Here is a 21,984-nt window from a genome sequence, read left to right as displayed (position 1 = left end):
TTGCATGAGGGACGCTGTTGCCGCTCCAATTCTTGACCATCCTGTTGAACTGACATTAGTCTATCTTTGCAGTTTCCTTCTGGCTGATGTGTCAGAGTTGTCAGTGACAGCTGTGCATCCGTCATGCATTTCCCACCTGTCCGATGCAGCTCTTCAGCAGCCCTGCAGGTGTGCCCAAAGTCCAGACCTCTTCCCCATTTGCCTGATCAAATGACTTCTGATCCATTCAGGGTGGAAATGGACACGTAATCAACAATCTTGCTTTATACCTCTTTCCACATTCCACTTCCCCAGCCTGATCGCATTTCGGTGGCATACTCACCCACTTTATTAGGGGGCATATGATCTTCTCTTCCAACTTGGGCGAAGGATTTCCTTGGCTGTCTCAAAATGATCAGGCTGCCATCTCATCCTAAGGTGTTTTTCAACCTGCATATCTGTATTCTTACATTCAGATGACTTGAGAATTTACCTTTTCATTCTCTTTTGGCTCCTGAAGTATTTACTGAAGTTCTGGTGACAATTATGACCCATCTTCACCTTTGTGGTGGGTTTTTTTATTTGTTTGTTTGTTTGGTTTGGTTTTTTGAATAGCAGTTAGACCTATCTAATCTCATGCGTAATCTGGATGATTTGTCATTTGAGGGGTTTGTGGGCTTGAAGCTACTATCTTGCAAGTACTGACTTTGTAGTCTTCTGCATTTTGGAACCCAACATCTGTGGGTTAAATGGATTCCTTGGAAATTCAAAATAAAGTTAGAAGAAGTGGTGTCAAAACCAAAAAAAGACAAGTTAGGCTGGTTTGGTTAAATCTTACAGAGAAGCAAATGATGGAATCGAGCATTTTGGTACATAAAAATGATAAGAATTTTCAAACGAATCATGAGCAAAACCCACCCATATGAAAGGTAAAAAATGAAAAAAATGGAGCTTGAAGACGATGTAGATAAAGTAAGTCATTGAACATTGAAAACTTAAGGGTTTTTTTCTGCTAAACTGAGGCATAAGAGAGCGTATGAGTGCTTCTTACAGGAAATTAATTATTGCCTATAAAATTTGAATATTTAATGAAGCCATAATTAGAGTACATTACTACCTGGGTATGTTCTGTCAAAAATAATTAGTGTGTTGGAAAATAAAATTTATGTTTTCCTTAGTTTTATTGTCTAATTTAAGTTTTACTATCATCATGTTTTCTTACAAATGCTAGCCTATGCGTAAGGAAGAATACTCACTACCCAGCATAAACAGAAGGATACCATGGTCTTTGTTTTTCAAAAATATAACAGGAATGAGGTACTTAATTCATATAATTCTCTCTTATCACAGTTCCTTGTGAAACTGAACTGAAGGTGGTGAGTAACTTCAGATTCATACTGTATGAGAGTAAGCAGATTCAGGCCATAAGGGCAAATTTTCAGCCCTGCTGAAATCAGTGACATTTTACTTGAGTTTAGTGGAACTGGCTTTCTTCTTAAACATCCATTTTGTCTAAGGATGTATGCCTTTAGTTGTTTTTTCCCTATTAGCATGAGATATTAAAAAACATTAGAAGACCAACACTTCCTATGTATTGCATAGATTTCCTTTTGTTCAGTTCTAAACTACATTTGAAAGAATTTGAGCAAGTTTGGGTTTTCTCAATAAATAAGCCTGAGCCCTGTCTGCGTTCTTTGAGGAATGATTTTGCGTGAACTTCAATAGGATGAGGTTCAGGCTCTGTCCTAAATGCAGAAATAAGAAGTTTGCTTTCTTAAATATGTAAAAGGCAGGAAATACTCAGTAAAAATCTTTCTTTCTCTCTCTATCTGTGTCATCTTAAGGCTTTGTGACATACAAAACCTGAATATATTCCAACATATTTTATATGAGAATGATGATTTGATTACTTCCCCCTCTCCAAACAGCAAATGGGAAATCAGTGAGAGCTTTATGTGCATATAGAATGGCAGAGTTTGAACCACCTTGATGAGATCAGTGCATATGAACATTTGAGTTCAAAATTAGGGGTTAATCCCACAAACGGCTCCAGACTGAATACCTTTAAAAATCGCAGGAATTCCATGTGGTCACAGCAGTCTACATGCATAGAGAGTTTACTGGATTTGTTCCAAATTTTAGGCTTTGTTATTTGGTCCATGGATTTGGTTTACAGACAGACCTTAACTCTTTTAGCACTGAAAGGTACATATCTCGTGACCAGACTCTACGTGATAACAGTCCTTGCATTATTTTTAACAGAAAAGTCTGGTGGCCTGAAATTAGTAAGTATTTGGGTTAAAAATTAAAGCATAAAGACAGTATCTTTTAATCTTTGTTTTCACTCACTGTTAAAAAGAATAGCTTTTATGCTGAAACATACTGCAAGGAAATCTGTATAAATCCTTGAAAATCAAAGGCGTTGTAGGAGTGTTCTCATATCACTAGCCATATCATAGGATTGCATATTCAAAATATGAAAGTGTAATTAATGAATTGACTGCAGCATGACCACTGCTATTATTAGCTATGCTACAGAAAACATTTTAATTCCATTTTCAGCTCCAGATACTTACATGTTAACTACGCAAAAACTCAGTGAGCTTCTGTATTTGAAGGATTGTATCTAAAATGATGAAACGTCTCCTTTAAAGACATTACTTAGCTTTTTGCAAAAATGTTTTTCATTTTAGTTTGTTACAGTATACTCATAAGGCACATATAATCATTGAAAGGTAATGGGAAGGGAACTATAATGGCAGTTCATAAGATTTTTTTTTTTATATAATTGTTGGTGTAATAATTGAGAGTTATAGTTTTTAATTAGAATCAAACTTTAAATTGTAGGAGTTACAATTAATATTGTTTAGTTGATAAGTGTGAGACTGTAAGAGGATTCCAATTATGTTCAAAAAGTGAAAGTTAAGTGTTTTGAATCAGTAGCAGTCTGTAGACATGCTGCTGTAACTTCGTAACAGCATGGTAGACTGCTGTATGGAGACGGTGATTACAAAGATCCACTTTAACCATTTTTTTCTTACTGGCAGGTGTCCCACTGGCCTGAGGCCAGCGGCTGTGAGTGTACTGCAGTTTGCGGTTTACACCAGGGTGTAGAAAATGCCGACACCAGCTGGCTGCACATAATTAAGCTGATTGCGGTCTGACAATTTGAACTATGATACAGATATGTGATAAATAAACAAAATATCTTATTAATTTGATTCTCTGACATATTTTATCTACTTTTTTTCTCTTTAACAGATACGATATTTGCACTTACAAGAACAAGCCTTGTGGAACACTAGGTAAGGTTATAGAGAAATTTCAGCTTGTATTTTCTGTTTCCTTGCTTTATACTCAGCTATTAATTTATTGACTGATTAGATCTTTTTAAGTTTATGCTTTAAAAATTTTGCAGTTTTATGAATATGAAAAATAAAAGGTAACCTGGGTGGGTTTTGGCTTTGATACATTGATGGAAGTTTAAATTAAGTGAGCTTCTGCTGTCTATTTCTTCTCTGGCAGCTGTAGTTCTCATAAAACCTAGCAGATGTCTCAAACTTACTTCTTACAGAAAAGAACTTGCTGTTTATTTCCATTTAACCTGTCTCCATGATCTAGTTAGAAAAATACAAGTAAAAGACCACAGGGAACTTAAAAACTAAAGCAAAAAACCCACACCTTACAAAAGAAACAGGCTTTGAGGTTTACGCTGTTGCTCTGTTGTACACAGGGAGTACAGCTTCAGATTGTTCCTTTTACAGACTTAGAGAAAAATACCACAGTCATATAAATTACAGTAACATTGAAACTCCTTAAAACAATGCATTGTCAATGGAGAAGCACACATAGCAACCTTAGGTGCAGGATGGATTGTTCTCTACTTACCTAAATTTGCCACCAAAAGATATTTACTATAGTATAGTTATTATCTTTAATAGTGCTTTAATACACGAAAGAAACATTATTCAAAGACTAATGTAACGTTTACATTTTTTTCAATTTGCACCTTTTCGTAAGCCTCTTTCTCAGAAGTAATTAAAGATACAATTCTAATTTGGCTAGTTCATATTATTAGTACTGTTCTCCATCAGAGCTCATAATTGTATTTGCTTTGTCTTTCCCTGTATTACTGTATGCTTTGATAGCCTTAACTTGTGTTAATTTTTCTACAAGTCCCGCTCAAGTCAGCACAACACTTCTGGCACAGGGATGTAGTTTACGTGGGGACAGGTACCAGAATTTTGCCTGCTATAAATATAAACAATATCCACAGCATGTTTTAGTAAAAGGCAAATGATGCTGATGAATTTCTAAATGTAATGGATTTTCTTTGACATCTGTGTGGAGGAGGCAAAACTGAAGAGACTGTATTGATGTCATAGAATTGTCTTTGCAAGTGTTAAAGGAAGAAAGTTTGAAAGAGCGTACATTCACGCACGAGCTATTTGATATTTTTACGTGATATTTTTAACACAGATCATTAGTGTACTAGTTCTTACTCTAGCAGACTTTGGCATAAAGGCAAATGCTGCTTCACCTCAATCCAGCATAACAGAGAATAGACTTTGGCAAATGTTTTATTAAACAGAAGGCTTGATTTTTTTTTTTATTTTTTTTTTTTAAAAACCCCACATATGGTATCAGTTCCAATTCAGTGTTGTAGGACCCTTGGCAACACAACCATGACAATTTATTTACACTATAGGCATTGAATTGGAGAAGAGGTAAGGCCCTGTGGCCCTCCTTTGCAAGGCATTTAATAGGCTTAAGTCCCACTGACCTCCAGTAACTAAAGTTAAGCATATAATTAAGGAGTCTGTGAACAAAAGTCTCAGACAGGTCTCAAAAGGTCAAAAGAAACCTGAATCATTGGTATTCTAGAAAGAAACAGAGGTAAAGGATTTCGTGTGGCATAGAACATCTCTCTCCTATTCCAGTTCCCTGAAACACGGAATCTTTCATGGAACCTCTTAGACACCTCAGATGTCTTTGCAGCATGTCTGTAGCTCCAGTGAAGGACAACTCCTTTTTTAAATCTGAACCATAGACTGAGTTCTTGACTTGGTCTCTGTCACTGCCTGTAAGCATGGTATGGAATTACATTAATCTGGTCCTGGAAGTCACTGAAGCAAGTGCTCAGTTGTAAGATCTGAAGATACAGATGACTTTATCACTCAAATGTGGTGGACTTTGCAGGGGAACATGACAGTTGGTATATAAGTATTGCCGTGTTGTCTTCAGAACGTCCTACTCAATTAGAATAGCATAGGTGAACTGTAATTATTGTATTTTCTACAGGTTGCACACTGCAAAAAAAATATAGATTTTTCTCCATGGATAGTTTTTTTTCTTCTGATGTTTTGTCCTGTCTTCACTGGGTGTGTCTACACCTACGATTTGTTTATAGCCGTAGTACTGTTTTGATGCATATTCTACAGACACATATTGTCACCTTTTGCCCATGTCAGCCTGGTTAGCAGAGTAGTTTTGTTGTGTGCAAACTAGATTTGTTTTGGAGAAAACTAAGTCAGAACACATACTCCTCAAATGCTCCATACGCGCCTACAGGAGATGTTAGGGTCGAAATGGCTACATGGGCTGTATTCTCATGATATCTTGTAATATTTTTTTCTCTTTACAAAGCTTTGAACCACATTTGTAGTGAATATGTTCAACCTACGGGATTAAACTAGTCCAAAGTAGAGTGTCCAACCCATATATAAAGATATGTGAGGAGCCTCAATATCAGTGCTTCACTCTGTTGACCCACTCCTACAGCTCCAAATTACTTGCTAATGTAGACACAGCCAGGAAACACTTGTCATCTTACTACTTGCTTACTATTAATCCAAACAGAATTATTTGAAGTGCCTGCTTGTACAAAGAGTATGATTTCTTTCTTCCCCCCTCTCTGCCCCATTCCCCCCATTCCCCAACCAAAGTTACACTTTTTCCAGTCATTTTTTTGTTACACTGTAGTTAACTGAGCAGGTAATTTCTTTAAAGAAAGGATTACTTCTTCTTTCAGATAAGAAACTCTAGGGAGGAATACATTATATAAATCCAATGTTCAGAGCTTTCTCTAGTGGCACTAAATTATGACTGCAGTATGTTGTGTGATAATCTGTTGCTGAAGAATGTGTAAGATATGGAAGAGCCATATTCTGTAAATGCCAGTGGCTTTCTCTCGCTGAAGAAAGTTTTTAAAAGCGCTTGTAATACAATAAGGTTTTAATTCCAGAAGATGATGGGTGATAAATGGAAAAGACTTCCGTGGTTAAATGAATGCTTGTTATTAACGTGTCTCCTCTTTCTTCATTGATGCATTCAGTTTTGTTTTTAAATTTTTTTTAATGTACCATGTGGGGCTTTTCATAGCTAAAAAAGTTGCTTGTATGTTTTTATGAACCCACTAAACTTAAACAGATTTCTTCAGAAAAATAATGTGGATACATTTTGCTTTCTTCAGGCTCAAGAATGTTAAAATAGAAATGCTTTCTTGAATTCCCTCTCCTGGCTCAAGTTACTAGGTGGTCCCAAGTTACCAGAAGTAAAATTTATAAATCTAACCCCTAGTCTAGACATTTTCCAGCACTGACTGCAGTTCAAAAAATATTAATGTCTAGCCGGCAAAGTGAAATTCCCCCCAGTGATTTTGCAAATGACTAGAAAGTTAACCTTTTGCCAACTGCTCCTTCTGTGCATAGAGGTTATTAAAAAGAATCCAGGCATTTATAACTAGGGCTTTTAAGACTGAAACACCTTGGCATGACCCTTTGTGTCTCCTTCTGTTTATTCAGGCTTGGCCTCTGTGGCTGGAATGTGTGAGCCTGAAAGGAGCTGCAGCATTAATGAAGACATTGGCCTAGGTTCAGCTTTTACCATTGCACATGAGATTGGTCACAAGTGAGTGAGTTTAAAAAAAGAATATGTTTTAATGTATCACCTTTTTAATATTAGTTTAATAATAGATTTTTTTTTTCCCCCTGCATGGCTGTACCATCTCTATTCTGGTGCTCCATGTTTCTGTATATAGTATTCGTAAGTGGCAGTACCTTTTATTTAGTATATATTACCAAGGGCTTTAAATTTAGAACTGAAGACTCATTGTTTACCCTTTGATTTCCGATTCCAGTTAAATGTGTGCTTTTGAGATTTATCTCACAACCTTCCTACTCCTTTTCATATTTTTCAATACTTGGCTTTGAAAATTTTCTTTTTTCCCCCTCTTACTTTTGTCTAACTTTCTTTATGAAAAGCTGTTAAAAGGTAATTTTTTTTTATTATTTTGTCTTAAATATAATTCAGACTATTTTCATTAAAACATTGATCCTGTGTTCAGTATTCATATGCTTTTAGTCATCTTTCACTCAAGCATGAAGTATATAAAACAGTCATAGAGCAGTCATAGCATCACTTCTTACATTATCAGCATCAGCATATCATTTTAAAGAGCATGATGTTATGAGACTGATAAAATCTGAGTAGAGTTTGGTCTGGAAATACTTCAGGTCTTCCTTCAAAAGACAGCATTGTTAGTACATTGTGATGCCTTTAAAAAGACTAGGCAGCTTCTATTATCAAGAGGTTTCCTTCTTTGTTTACATGGGTTGACCAACACTGAGTTATGGATGACATGTTTTTCCAATCATTAGCTGATGCAACTGCTAAAAGTTCCAATGCAGACTGAAATGGAAGCTATCAATCTGCTCATCAAAAAAAAGGAGTTGGAAGTAAACAGTTATTTCCAGCCCACCTATCATGCGAGATAATCACTGGGCAAGTATGATCTCATTTATATTATGTATGAAAAAACCACTGTAGTTGCACTGAAATAGATGGATTTTGGAATCCAAAAGCACTTGTATAAGATCTGAACAAAAATAATTTAAAACACATGTAATTTTCCTAATCTTTATTTCCTTCCTTCTTTTCCTTTACTTGCATGAGTTGAAAAAGATGGGGTAAAGGAAAATGTATTTCCACTGTTGAGGAAGGAGCTCCTCCAAATTACTCATAGTTCTGAAATTCTTGTTAACAACATCTCTTATAGCAGTAGGCGACCTTGCTGTGAATTTGTCACATGTTTAACAAGAAAAACGTTCTTCCAATACCACATATTCATTCTAATCCATATGTCATGCAACTACATACTTTATGCAGGTTGTTCTACAGATACATGAGAAGAATTTAAATATATGCAGCTATTTTATCATGCAAAGCTGGCATGATGACAAGAATTGATTTGAAGAGCTTAGACTTTGGTTAGAATCTGAGAAAAACAATATAGTGATAGCATATATCCTGTGATCGTTGGAATTTTTTTTAAACATCTGTTTTTATTACATCCCATATCTTTTGGCTTCTTGTATATAAGGTCTTTTAAAATTCTGAAATCTCAGCTCTTTGAGGCTTTCACCTCATCCTGTAGCTGGCATGACATGTCAAATGCTGGTTTGAAAAGAAAGTAGAAATCATATTCCTTTAGCTTTTATCCAATACACAGTGATTAAAGAAAGTTGCACTGCAAGCTTGGTGTTAAAAATGAACATGCCATGTAGATACATTCAGTAAAAGCTGGGAAGAATACGTGGGCAAAAAATCTTCAAGGTTTATAATGTTTTGTTCTGTCCACTCATTACCCCCCCCTTAACCCACACTGTGACTGAATGCCTGTATGTCTAAATTAAGGAAGTTGTTATTTCCTCTCAATTTCCTGCTTCCTAGTACCTGCTAGAAGGTACTTGCATATATGAGTAAAATATTTATTTTGGGGAGCCTTGTAAACTTCTTTCTTTGGCTACCATGATTGCTTTTCTCTTCAGACATACATGGGAAATAGGAAATTGGCTTCACTGTAAAATGAAAAATAGAAGCATTTAAGGGACATGTCTATACAGAATATATAACATACAACAAAAAAGCACTCAAATTAGAATGGGAGGATTGCACTTTGAAAGATCATGTTTTTATTAATTATATAGTTGCAATGGAATACTGAGTTTTTTAAAAAAATGTTGAACTGAGGAATAAAATTCTGTTGTGATTAAAGGAGAATGGTAATGATGATACATATATTTTGAAAGATTATCCAGTTTCTCCAAAATCAGATTTGTAAGATTCCCTGATGGAAGTATGGCTCAATTTGTTGTTAGTTTCTAGTCGTTTATTAAATCATAGTGATGAGAAGTCATTAGATTATTCAGTCTGACTTTCTGTGTAATGTAGTGTATTAAATTTAACTCATTTAACCTTGTATTGCTCCAAGTAACTTCCATTTGGTTGAAGGATGTTATCCAGAAAAGCACTTAGCCTTGAAGACTTAAAGAGACTGAAAGTGAATGTGTTTATTATGGTCAGTCATACTTTCTGTTAAATACTTGTAAGTATTTTTTAAAATATTTTTTTGGCTTCTGTTCCTTACCACTTGTAGTTTTTATATGTGTATAACCCAGTTTTGGTGCAGATAAGCTGTGTGCAGTTGAGACTCATAACCAGCTGTTTCTATTGAAGATGACCGTACACTGTGATTAACTCTGTGTTTCTTGAGGGCATGAAGAATGGTGTTAGAGTAACAGTTTTATGGTTGTTTCTCCCTGTGCATGGTTCTGAGAACAGCCTTGTATTACTCTTAATACTTCTGTGAATCAGAATAGTGTCTCTGGAAATTTGATGCTTGACTTACAGAATGCTTACTTTCCTAACATTATATATTTCACACCGAAGAAATGCTTAAGATTCCTGGTAGGCAAAAATCACAACCAGTGATTTCTCATGGTGGGAGTGAGAATTGAATGTGTATCCCCTGCATTGTCAAGCTAAGTTTGCCTTTTTCTTCTTAGTGAAGAAAGGAACTATTTGCAGGCTTGAATATGGTCTTATGCTCAGACAAATTGTAAGATTCAAGATCCAGTCCCATTTTCTGTTTCCCTGCCAACTAGGTTAGGTGCCTTTCTGCTCTATGCTTTTTAATTTGGATACTTTCTAAAATGCCTAGCCTCTCCCATGCACATCATACAGAATGCTTAGTTGAACTGATAAGGAATTCCAGGTTCTATTGAAAGGGGTATATCACTCAAAGAAATGCATTGTGCCATTCATTATTGCAGTCCTATGGAGTTAGCTGAGATCCAGAAACTAAATAACAAAGTGAAAAAGAACAAATTAAAAAAAAGGGGGGGCGGGGGGAAGGAAATGTCAAAACATGAGTGTAGTGGACTACGCTTAGAACAGAGAGCTGCCCATAAAACTTGGAGTAATGAAAGAATTTACTAATGTTTCACAGCTATTGAGGGCTGTATGGAAGAAGCAGGGAGGAAAGGCTGGTGGCTGAAGTAATTTCTGAAAAGTCAGAATTGTCTTGACTTATAGAAGATGTAATGAATTGAAATTTAGAGGGGTTTGGCAGTCACATCTTGGTGAAAAAGAGGTGTAAGAATAATCAGGTAGATTACAGTCTCAAGGAGTGAACTGGCTTCAAGATGAAGAACAACAACAATATTTTCAAGCATGTATTTAGTTCTGAATTAGTTCATACAGCTAAAATGTTCCTGCAATTCTAGCACTTTTTTAAAGTATTTTTTTTAGTCTGTATGCAAAGTAGAAAAATAGCATAAACATCCCTCCTCCCATATGAGAAAGTTGGTCTTCAGTGTTGGAATAAAAATTTCTAGTCTAGGAAATCCTAGAGGTACTTCCAGAGGCTGGTTGTCTTTTTGTCATTCTTCAGCAATCAGTGAGCTTCGTGTTTGATCAGTCAAACCACAGCTGCGTTATAGGACTTGAGTTTGAGTGAGGTGTTTTCTTCAAGAAATACAAGGAATGTATGTGTTGTACAACTGGAAGGAAAATACTCCAATCTGAGGTAACAGGGATACATATACCAAACTTCAAAATAGCTTTCAAAAATAGTTGAAACACAACTGGGATGAATTGTACTAACACCACCTCCTGTCAGCTCTCCCATGAAGAGATCTCCAGTTGATGCTGTCATCATTGTTTTATTTATGATGATGTTGTCTTTCATCTTCAACTATAGCAGGGCTAACGGACTGTCTCAAATCTACAGTGTATGAACACCTCAATATCACCCAGAACAAGTTAATACTTGTGCCTGCTAGATGCCTAGGGTCCTGCTAGATGCCTAGAATTGACTGAGAACGATGCCTTAAATTTTTAGGGACAGTTGAAGTAACTTTTTTTAGTTAAAAAAAAACAAAACAAAATGTGTCCAGTTTTTGGCTGGACAAGCCACAGAAGACCATAGATAATCATATTCTTGCTCTCTCGCTGCAATAGTAATACACACATAATCATATTCTTATTCTTGCCTCCTGCCCCGCCCTGGGGCCCCCCCCCCCCCCCCCCCCATTTTTTTTGTTAAAGGAACATTGTTTTATGTTTGCCTTTGTAATATTGCAGGTATAAAAGCATACAAATTCTATTAAAAAGTCTTCATTGGGACTTCAGTGTTAATGATGCTTTGTGCATATAAAATGAAATGTCATAAATGTAAGGCTAGAAAAACAATTCTGGTTTCTGTGACATGTTTATATTTAGAATATGAAAAAGGCTTGTGTCTAAATATCTGAGAAATATTATTTGAAGTTTAGAATTTACAATACTAAAATAATTTGTCCAACATTAAAGCATTCTAATCAAGGAAAAGGAATGTAATAATGCTTCACAGACCTTCACAAAAGTGTGAGAAGAATAAATAGGGGTGAAGAGGAAGGTTATCATAAACTTCAGGCATCATGAATTTCCAAAGGAAATCTGATCTCAGAAGGTTGCTTCCTAATTAGAGCCAATACTTTCCAATTTGACCTACAGTGTGGATACCTGATGCATTCATACTCTGGCTTTGTGTAGCACACAAACCTTACTTGATGTTATTCTTGTGTCATGAAAGCTGGATAGCTATGGCAGTGTAAACCAGGAGGACAAGTTTGTGCTCTGCTTTTTCTAATATTCCCATAGAAGTCTGTCATTTCCCCGTAAGAAATTTCAGGTTTCTGAATAGGCTGCATTTTTTTTAGTAAACTAGAATTTGCTGAGCTTTTAAGAGCTTCATACATTATTTAACACCAAATTATGCTAAAATACAATGAATTTTATTTGATGGGGTGTTTGATCATCAGCCATAACTCAGAGAAGAATTACGCTTAGGAAGTGGGAAAAATGTTATGATAAAAGTATACCTATTTTAACGTTAGCATTATTCAGTTAGTTTGTTTCCCAAGATTTCAGGGAACTTTTGAATTCTGCATTACTTCAGAATAAAGAGTTTGAGATGCTCCAAACTATGTAATGGTCTCTAAATGCAGGAAATCAGAAGTTAAGGTTAAAATCCACATTAAGACATGGAAATAGAAAGTGAAGTAACTAATTAACCTTGATTACTCCCTTGAGGGGGACGATGCAATTTCAGCAAGTTTCAATAAATGCTGTCAAAATTTGTGATCCTAAATGAAAATACACTGATTTTTCAAGACAGTATTTTTTATTATTTTTTTCTTTTATTTCTAATATCATTTAAGGGTGATTTAAAATTTGCATGCTGTTATGAAGCTATAACCAATACTTTTATAACATTGGCTAGAAATATATGGAGGACCACATAGAAAGAAGAGAACTTTCTTCTATGACATGGTATGGGGGATATGGTTAAAAAACTAAAGAAAAAGTGCTGACAACCTATTACTATTAAACCATAAAATATGAAGATTGTATCTTCTCCAAAAATTTACCATAACATCACATCAATTGACAAATATTTCACTGCTAGTAGATATGAGAATAATTAAGAAAATTACCATGTATGCCCACAGAAATTGTGCTTTGTTACATGTAGTTCATAGCTCTGATATTGGGGGTGGGAGGGGGAAATCCTTTAATAGTAGATTATGTTCACATTCATACACTTTTTGTTGAACAAAATAATGCTAAAATACGCTGATTTTCCCTTTCTTCTCTCCTTGTACATTTTCTAATGTCACTAAGAAAAGGCAATTTAAAGCTATGGTAACATTTACAAATACAGGGAAGCTGACAATTTTATTTTTTCAATGTAGGCTTTAGGTAGACATTCTAAGCTATATGAAAGACATATGTAGATTGAAGTGACACCTTTTTAATAATTATGAGACTAAGTACAACATACTACAAAAAATAAATGAATATGAAGTTTATGAAAAAGTTGGTATCTAATAAAATAAACTGGCAGTTTTTACAAGCAAATTGTAATTCACCCTTTAGGTCTTATACCTAATACAAGAATAATTGTTCAAGCATGCCTTCCATCCTCTCACTGTAGTGGAGATTTACTGATAGAAATTTTTAAAGTATTCTTCACTGGTGCACTTTATGACCCTTCTCTGCCCTTTTGCTTCATTCTCCATAAATGCTATGAGAGCAGTGTGACTAACAAACATGCTGAAGCACTGGAGTAAGTTCTAGCAATGTACCTGGGTCAAGATACTTAGCTTGAAAATGATGCATTTCACTCTTAGAATGTATATTTTTTTTGTCTCTCCTAGTGCAAATAATTAGTATAATGAAAATTCTTAAGGTTAAAGTTTCTTTTCTCACTTGGAAAGGTAGGCTTATTTTTCCTAAAGAGTTACGTGTCATGCAGCTGTAAATCAGCCTCAGATAATGGACAGGAAGATCAAGTGCTTGGTTTTACAGTATTTCTCTAGCTTGTGTTCCTATAACTTTGTTGCCTCACCTGAGTCAAGATTCTCAGTCTCTGGTACACTTCTTCCTTATGCTGTTAAACAAGTGGCAGAACAAAGTAAGAGCCACTGGTTTAAAAGAATTAGGTCAAACCCATGTAACTCATGAATCGATAAGTGATTTAAAAAATGAACATACTCTGTTGCATTTAGAGAAAGGAAACATTAGTGTTCTCTGCAGTTCTGAATGCTCCAAACCATAAGAAAGCTAGGAAATTGTTTGATATACAGATCATTAATGCTACAGTTAGAAAGCAGAGATAATTAATTGATCATTAACAAGAAAAAGCAGTTCACTTGAGTAGCACATTTCAGATAACTTAAGTGCTATAAAAGTACATGGTATACAAAATAAACCTCAATGAATAGTACTGAGGAGCATTCAGATTGGTTTGGATCTGTCTTCTCTGAATCTTAAGTGTTTGGGTAATAAATCAGGATGGAAGCATCCTGGCTGTCTCACAAAAATAACTGCTGTCATTTCAGCTACAGCAGCAGTAAGTGTTTTGGCAACCATAACCATCATAGTTTAGCACCACCCAACAAATCAGTAACCTCATCTTAAATACAAATTAAATTGTTGGGACCTGAAGTGTTTTTTCTTCGCAAGATAAAGGAAGGACAGACAAGTTTACATTCCCATCCTTCCCTCTGCTTATATACCAGGATCTCTGGTTATCTATTGCTATTTTATTCAGTGCAGCTGAGACTAGTTATGTCCCCTGTGATTTTTGAGGTCAGATCTTACGTTGGATGTGTATTACAAATAATTCCCTCAGATAATTTTTTCAGATATAAGGAGAAATGGATTGCCAAGGAAAAAAACATCTGTTCCATTACAGATGTTAGTAAATGAAACAGGCACAGAGCACTAGTCAGATGTGTTGCCGCCTTAGTATTTTAAAAGAAGTATACAAACTACAGAGAAATTGCAGGAAAGTTTCATTTACAGTTTTAAAGTTCTTAGTGTTGCTGCTTTGCAGTTATTAAACATAATGTAGGTGCTCTCTTGGGAAAAGAGGAGCCATAATGCTTGAAAAAATAGAGCTACTGGGTTAAACATCTTTCCTTGAGTTGGTAGGTGGAGAGGTAACTTTATGGAAAAACTCCTGTGTCACCTGAGAAGACTTTTCACTCTCTCCCTGCTCATCTGGCTGTTCTTTTAAAGCAGAATTATACTGGCAGTTTTAGACAGGCTCTTTAAGCCAGTGAAAGAAATACAGTCTGCATCTGTTTAGTGAGCTTTAAAAAGGTAAGTAAACTGTAACAGTGGCTCCATGAAGAGTATTTTATGTTCCTTCCTCTAATGCCTGCCTTCCCACCCCAATCTAATTGCAAACATGCTTTTGTAAAAAACATAGATTTAATGTAATGATGCCCAAATATAACCAACATGTTCTGATGGAAATAAAACTGGTACTTTGGACAGAAATATATTTTCATCTGCAATCCTGGCCATAGAAGTGCAAAGTACTGGGCTGTAATGGCATACTGCCACTACCATCGTTGGAAGTAGATGACAGTAATAGCAAAACCCCTTTCCAAGCATCAGAAAGAATGCTGTACCTGTACCTAATGATCCATTTCCTCCTAAATTCAGAAGCAGGGGCAAGTAGAAGAGCCTTCTTGGAAGGGAATAGATGATTTAGGTGAATGAATATTTATAAAAAATGAGAATACCATCAGCTCCTGAAGAGGCATTGAGTTCCTGCGTGCATCAGGAGTCGCAGCTTCCATTCATTGATATGCTTTTTATCAGGCATCTCACTGCCACCGTCAGCAACATCATCTTTTTCATAAGGAGAGCTGGTAGAAGAAGGAAATCTCTTAAACTACAAGGTTTGTTCTTTTTTTTATAGGCCCAAAAGATACAAATTTTGTTTCCCAGACAGTTGAAGTCTGTCATTTTTTTGACAAATGGAATACCAGATATAGTCAGCATGATCCAGTTCAGCTCTTTCCCCCATACCCAAATGCCCATTTCTATAAAGGAGTCACTCATAGACATTATTAAAAACTAAGATTTTCTATTTTAAGAAACTGTACAGAGGCAATTCAAAAGGAAATGTTTCTATCTGAAGTACCCCTAATTCTAGGAAATTATGGCAGTTGAGAACTAGATCAATAAAGCACATTTTTCATTGTAAAACTCTGGTTCGGTTTGTTGCATTGGCCATCCAAGTTCTTCCCTCCCAAAATATATATTGTTATTGAAGACTGATCATAATAATTAACACTGGTCTGAAATTTTCATTATAATACATACATTGCTCAGATGAGTTGTTTTTAAAGCTGTATTTTTTTATATGCAAGAGGTATTCCTCATTTGATGATAAAATAATCTAAGGTGTCAGTCAGACCTCTCCCATGTATAATATAGCATATGGCTTTCTGCATTTATGAGATATCATACACTGAACTAGATACATACAGGCATTGATACAGACTAGGTATTCCATAGGCAGACATCCCATAGGCAAAAAAGTGATGCTTTTTTGATGACGAAGTCCTTTCCCAGTCTGTGGGAAACATCCATCATTCAGTGATGTTCCTTTTCTTATATCTGTGCAATGAATGGGTTTTGGGAGGAATGGTTGCCTATACCTTGTGCTTTAGGTTTTACGATCAGCTGAAGAGGTGAAAGAGTATCCAGTGTATTGAAGCTCAGAGTAACATGAAGGTCTTGTATTTTTGTACCACATTCTGGATGTTCAGATTAATATAACACCACTATCACTGTTTTCAGTAAAGAAAGTGGCATGAACTGGTATGAAGTGGTATTGTCAGTAAATAAATGGCCAGCCTCTAATCTACCACCTTTTGTATCTTCTGGCAGTCAGTCCTGAAAGTTTATAGAAAATCAAAACAGGGTCCCTCAACACATTTGTGTTCCTGAATGATGAGTAAGAAATCAGGGAGTCAGTCTTTTTAGCATTTGTAATACAGAAGGCTTCAAAGACTGACCTCTTTGTATGATACACCAAGAAGTGACAGTTTCGCTGCCCTGGGTGTGCAGAAGCTCAGTTTTGGCATTCCCTTTAACTACTTCTTTGTCTCATGGTCAGGGAGGCTCCTATGTGTCTCACTACCTGTCCCTCTGATTTCATAAGCTTTGTGCCATGTTTGGGAAGAAGGAATGAATTTCACCAAAGGTGGATACTTAAAGAAGTAAATTTTTCCCCCCAAGGGATTGAATGGAAATTAATCAAAGGCAGACTAAGAAAATGGAGTTACAGAAAAGTGTATACTATTAAATATTCTGTTATGGTGCTTCATTTATGTCAGGCCAGTCAGGTATACATTGTTGATTGTTTAGGAATAACAGTAATAGCTTAACTAAAGATAGTCTGTAATGAAAGTATTTTCAAATAGATGCTCTGCGAATTTACTTCTAGTTTTAATTTGATGGTTATATTGACAATCTCTAGCTCCAAGGGTGTATTTCAGTAACGCAGGATTTCTAAGACATAAGGATTCTTTTGTCATACTTCTTTCTCCAGAGTCATATAATTTTTGTTGAAAATTAATTTGTTGCCTGAAAATCTCTGTTGGCCAAGTGCCACCCAGAGGTTTCTTACTGTATTTTCTGCTGATTTTTAGTCGTCTTCATTCCGATGTTCCATGACAAAGCAGAGCTCTAATAGAAGAGCTCCAAGTCACGCTGTGAGTGGTTACAGAGGGGGAGTGTGCGTACAGCATGGGCCTGGGAATTGCAAAACCCATGTTCTGCTTGAATTATTATTGGCTGCTCTGTGCTTATACTGTACTGTTATAGCAACATCACCTATTCTTTGTTTGTTCTTGTTTACTAATCCAAGTTTCACTGCCACAATGTATATTCCTTACCCAGGTACAATTCCAAACAAGGACTGAGTGCTCTGTATTTAGCTTGCAGGAATATTGTTAAATTTTCTTTAAAAGCTTTAAAAATTAAGTAAAATACTTTCAAAAGTCTGTGGGAGAAAAGAAAGTTATGTAATTGTGCAGTATTCTGAGATGTGAATAAACTAAACAGAACTTAACTAATCCTGATACTCCACTTAAGAGTTCTCTTGTACTTAGTGTGTTCTTTTATGTCCAACATGATTTCCGTAAAGGTGACATTAAGTTTTAAGAGATGCTGTAGAAGAGTAATGGGCTGTTTCTCTCCTCCTCTTTTGGGCAGTTTTGGTATGAATCATGATGGAATTGGAAATTCCTGTGGGACCAAAGGTCATGAAGCAGCAAAGCTAATGGCAGCTCATATTACAGCAAACACCAACCCTTTCTCTTGGTCAGCCTGCAGTCGGGATTACATCACCAGTTTTTTAGAGTAAGTAATCTCTCAAGACAAATTCTGAGTTTTCAAAAAATTGACACCTTTCAGGATAAGTAGTAGAGATACAGTGACCTGTTCCGATGGTTTACATTTTTAGAATGAACAAACAGAAATATAGCAAGCCATTTAAGATTTTTATCTAGTAAAGTATTTATTTTTCTATGTAATGGCAAAAGCTTCTTCTGTTCCATTCCCCACCTTACAGTTCTCATTTTTAATCTATTCAAAACATTTTGAAGTGCTGATCATATCTCATTACTTCATTAATCTGAGTGTGAGAAACAGAGAAGGGTGGAATTTGTCTATGAATGATGGGAAGTTTTTTTTTTAAATACGTGCATAATGTGAGGGAAGCCAATGAAGGGACCAAGGCTGTAGCCCTGTTCCTTGTACATTTCATTCTCCAGATTTTTTTCATGCAGTCTTGTGGGGTTTTATTTATCAACGTTCTTTGATACCATTGGTGAGAATATAAAGATTATAGGAGAGGATGGCATATGTCTTTCTATTAATACCTTAAAATTTTGCTAACCTATACTTCTGTGGTGATTTTTATCCAGAAGTAGATTGCTCCCTGAAATTTCACTTCTGTATGAAAAAATTTGAACAGTCGAAATACGTTAGTCTCAAAAATGTGCTCATACCAATGTATACATCAGTATATATGAGGCATAATGAAGCTTTTGTATGTATTTTAAATTGTGGAAGACAAAGACAGAACTATGAGTTCACTGAGAACAGCTTAATAACAGGATTTTTTTAAATGGCATAAGACAGGCTTTATGGGAGCAAATGGCAGTTGGTTGGTAGGTTCAGTGTGATCAGTGCGATAATTCCTTTAAGAAAGAAGGGTTGTTCAGTAATTCAGACACTTACTGTATCTTGGGAGATGGACTTAAACCAGTCAAGTGGTCTAAGCATGAGACTACTAGGAACAAAAGCTTCTCCTCCTCTTTAAGGGATCTAACCTCAGAATAAAGTGCTGTATTCTGAATCTTACCTGAAGGGCACTCATGCAGACCGATAAATTTTCTTTAAGGTCATTCAAACGTAGCTTCCCACACAATATAGAGGATCACTGAATTGGTCTGAAGAGGTGTTTGAGCTCCCTATAGAGTCAGTGGGCAGAGACAGATGTTTAATGTTGGCGCTGTTCAGAGGAAAAAAACTTCTCTTCAGTTAGTGTATCAGGTTAAGGCATTTTGTATCACCGCACTGAGCTGTGCACCCACCCGATATTATCTACTGGAGCATTTGAGTGTCTAAACTAAAGCACACTGAATAAGTCATCCTTACATACATGTGTGATACAGGTTTCTCACAATATAAATTGATTTTTCTCAGGAGAGATATATATGTATTCATTTAACACTACCATTATAAAAAAAAATACAAGGTAGTTTTGTTTCATCATTACCAATAATTTCTGCTAATTCAACACTGTTCCCGTTAGTAGTCTTTCTAGTATGTCATGCAACCTAGTTTTGACTATGACAAAGAATATGGTTTTCGCATCTCTTCTGAGAGATTGTTTTACAGCTTAGTAGTTCTGACTGTAAGCTTACAGTTCAGGTATTTTCTTGTAGAATTTGGGGGTTTGTTCCTTACTGTTACAGTTCTGTTGTTCTCTTTCTTGTTTACTTCTATTTGTTGCTCTCCTCTGAACTCCATTTTGATCCCATAATTGTCCTGACAATAAGTTGTGTATCGATGAAGGCATAATTCAACAGATAGCTAAGAATTAATGTCTTATGTATGAGTTTAGAGAAAGAAACGTGGTAAAATTCTGTGGCTTGTGTTATGCTGCAAATGTAATAGAGCTGAACATTTGTTCATAATGTTCCTGTGCAGTTTTAAATTTCAGCCTGAACAAACTTCGTTGTTTCTTTACTTCATGTGGATGCAGTGATCTTTCAAATTTTTACTGCCAGTTGAAAACATGTTTATGTTTAATTTTTTAATTTATTTTATGCTTTACTGTTAGCATCTCTGTTATTCTTTTCCATTCTCTAGATTTGATTCATGTTAAGTTTCATTTTTAAGTCTGTGGGATGCCAGTGAAATTGTAGTTATGTTAGCATAAAGCCAGAATAGTCCTCTGGTGAGTCTATTCCCATAGTTCTAATATCTTCAGGTTTTTTGAGATACTTCTCTATCATTGCCAGTGTTTGCAACTGTACTCAAATTACTAAAATCTGTGAATTTCGTAAGAAAATCATTACTGAAGATACTAAGTGATATTTGAGCTAGAGTAAAAAAAATCTACACATAGCAGCTTCAATAATAAATTATCTTTTGTAATATTTTAGCTGTATTTTTGTAACCTGGAATGTAGATGTTATTTTTTTCAAAGCCACCTTGGATAAACATTATTTTATGCATTGCAATTATGAATAGATTTTCCAATTGTATAGGATATTGTGTTAAATAACGTACTAAGAGCCGAAGATAACTTCTCTTTCATCTACTGATTTTGCAGTCTATTTTTAAAAATGTCAGATTTCTTAAACATGATCAGTTAATTATAAATCTATGCTTCTTATTTTTTGTGGTTCTAATATCCTATAAATGAATTGATACTTCTTTTCTTAAAATAGTTGTTTTAGTATTTCATAAAGTAGAATAGTCTGCAGGTTTTTTCTCCAGTTTCTAGTTTTCTCCCCAGCTTTTCATGTCATCTCCTCAATGACTGCGGGAAGCTGTTGAGATAGAGTTGCACAGGTACCTGCAGGACAGCTGTCAGAAGCCTAGATCACTTCTTTTTACTAATTCACACCTTTCCTTAAGGCAGAACAGCTTTAAGAGCAGATACTTTTCTGTTGCAGGTAATGATCAGTGAGCAAGAAGCAAAGAAAAATAGCAAGTTTCACGTGGTAGCAATTCCTTGACTGTTCCTGTAAGAGCAGAGCAGTCTGCATCCAGACAAGAAAAATGATTCAATTTTTTCTGATGCATCTTCATAACTTAGCAACAGATGAGGAAATTTCTGATCTAGAGCTTTAGAGGCAAAGCCTCAAGATGTTGTCATCTGTCTTGCCAGATGTTTATTGCAGATAGATTAGACTCCACCCCCTTTCTTTCCATTTTTCCTCCAGAATGGGAAGACAGCTGGGACAGGACCCAGTAGACTACAAAGAAGGAGGACAAGTGGTTTTTTCTGTGCTGAATGAGTACGGCTAGTTTAGGATTTGTTTAGCTATGTCTAACAAGAAAGATAGAACATGATGGGATGAAACGCAGATACCCAAGCAGAAATGAGAGGCCGTGAGTTTGTATGACATACCACAACACCTTTTAGATTTATTGGCTTGAATCTAGATACAAGTTTGGGCAGAGCTGTCATGGCACCAGGATAGTGCACCTGGAATGAATTTTGCTAGAAGCTCATTACATGTTTGCACTATTGTATAGCAAGGTAGGTTAATGTGGATTTACTAGTTTACCAGCTTGGTTCACCACTTGCTACAGCAGTTTCGCACTGTCTGCCATTTTGTATTGTAGATATCACATTGTCCTGTATCATCAGGCAGAAGCATTTTGAAACAGAAGTCATCCTGGTGACGCTCAAAGTAGAGCCTCACCTTCATCGTGCTCCTCAAGACTTGCGTAAAATTACACCCAGAAACAAATTTTCCAGACTGAGGCTACTAAGGAATAGCCATTAAGTATCACCTGGAAGGTTTCAATTCAGTCAGGCACTAGTTGGGAAAGCAATTTATTTTGCGGGATGTCTGGATAGAGGGTAAATACAGCTTCAAGGATGACAATAATTCTTTATTCAGTTACTTTTATGTTTTGTAGTAACAAAATCTGGGTGATTTCTGGAATCATAGTTTGTTAATCTTGTCAGATAGGAGAAGGTGTTAGAAGAAGCCAAATGGCTAACTCTGTCTTTCAAAAGCAGGATTGTCTTTTGAAGATGAATGGAGACTCATAGAATCATTTAAG

General features: G+C 35.8%; 1 protein-coding gene across 1 annotated transcript in view; it reads left to right on the top strand.

The window, feature by feature from the left end:
* Positions 1-21,984, top strand: part of ADAMTS6 (ADAM metallopeptidase with thrombospondin type 1 motif 6) — a 147,230-nt gene that overhangs the window by 49,411 nt on the left and 75,835 nt on the right. Inside the window, exons 7-9 of the mRNA XM_059833778.1 lie at positions 3,241-3,284; positions 6,783-6,888; positions 17,884-18,030. Coding sequence (XP_059689761.1) covers positions 3,241-3,284; positions 6,783-6,888; positions 17,884-18,030 — 297 coding nt within the window. The remainder of the gene's footprint in view (positions 1-3,240; positions 3,285-6,782; positions 6,889-17,883; positions 18,031-21,984) is intronic.

The sequence above is a fragment of the Gavia stellata genome, chromosome Z (genome assembly GCF_030936135.1).
Source record: "Gavia stellata isolate bGavSte3 chromosome Z, bGavSte3.hap2, whole genome shotgun sequence".
In the NCBI taxonomy this organism is placed as follows: domain Eukaryota; kingdom Metazoa; phylum Chordata; class Aves; order Gaviiformes; family Gaviidae; genus Gavia; species Gavia stellata.
This window is presented reverse-complemented; position numbering and strand designations above follow the sequence as displayed.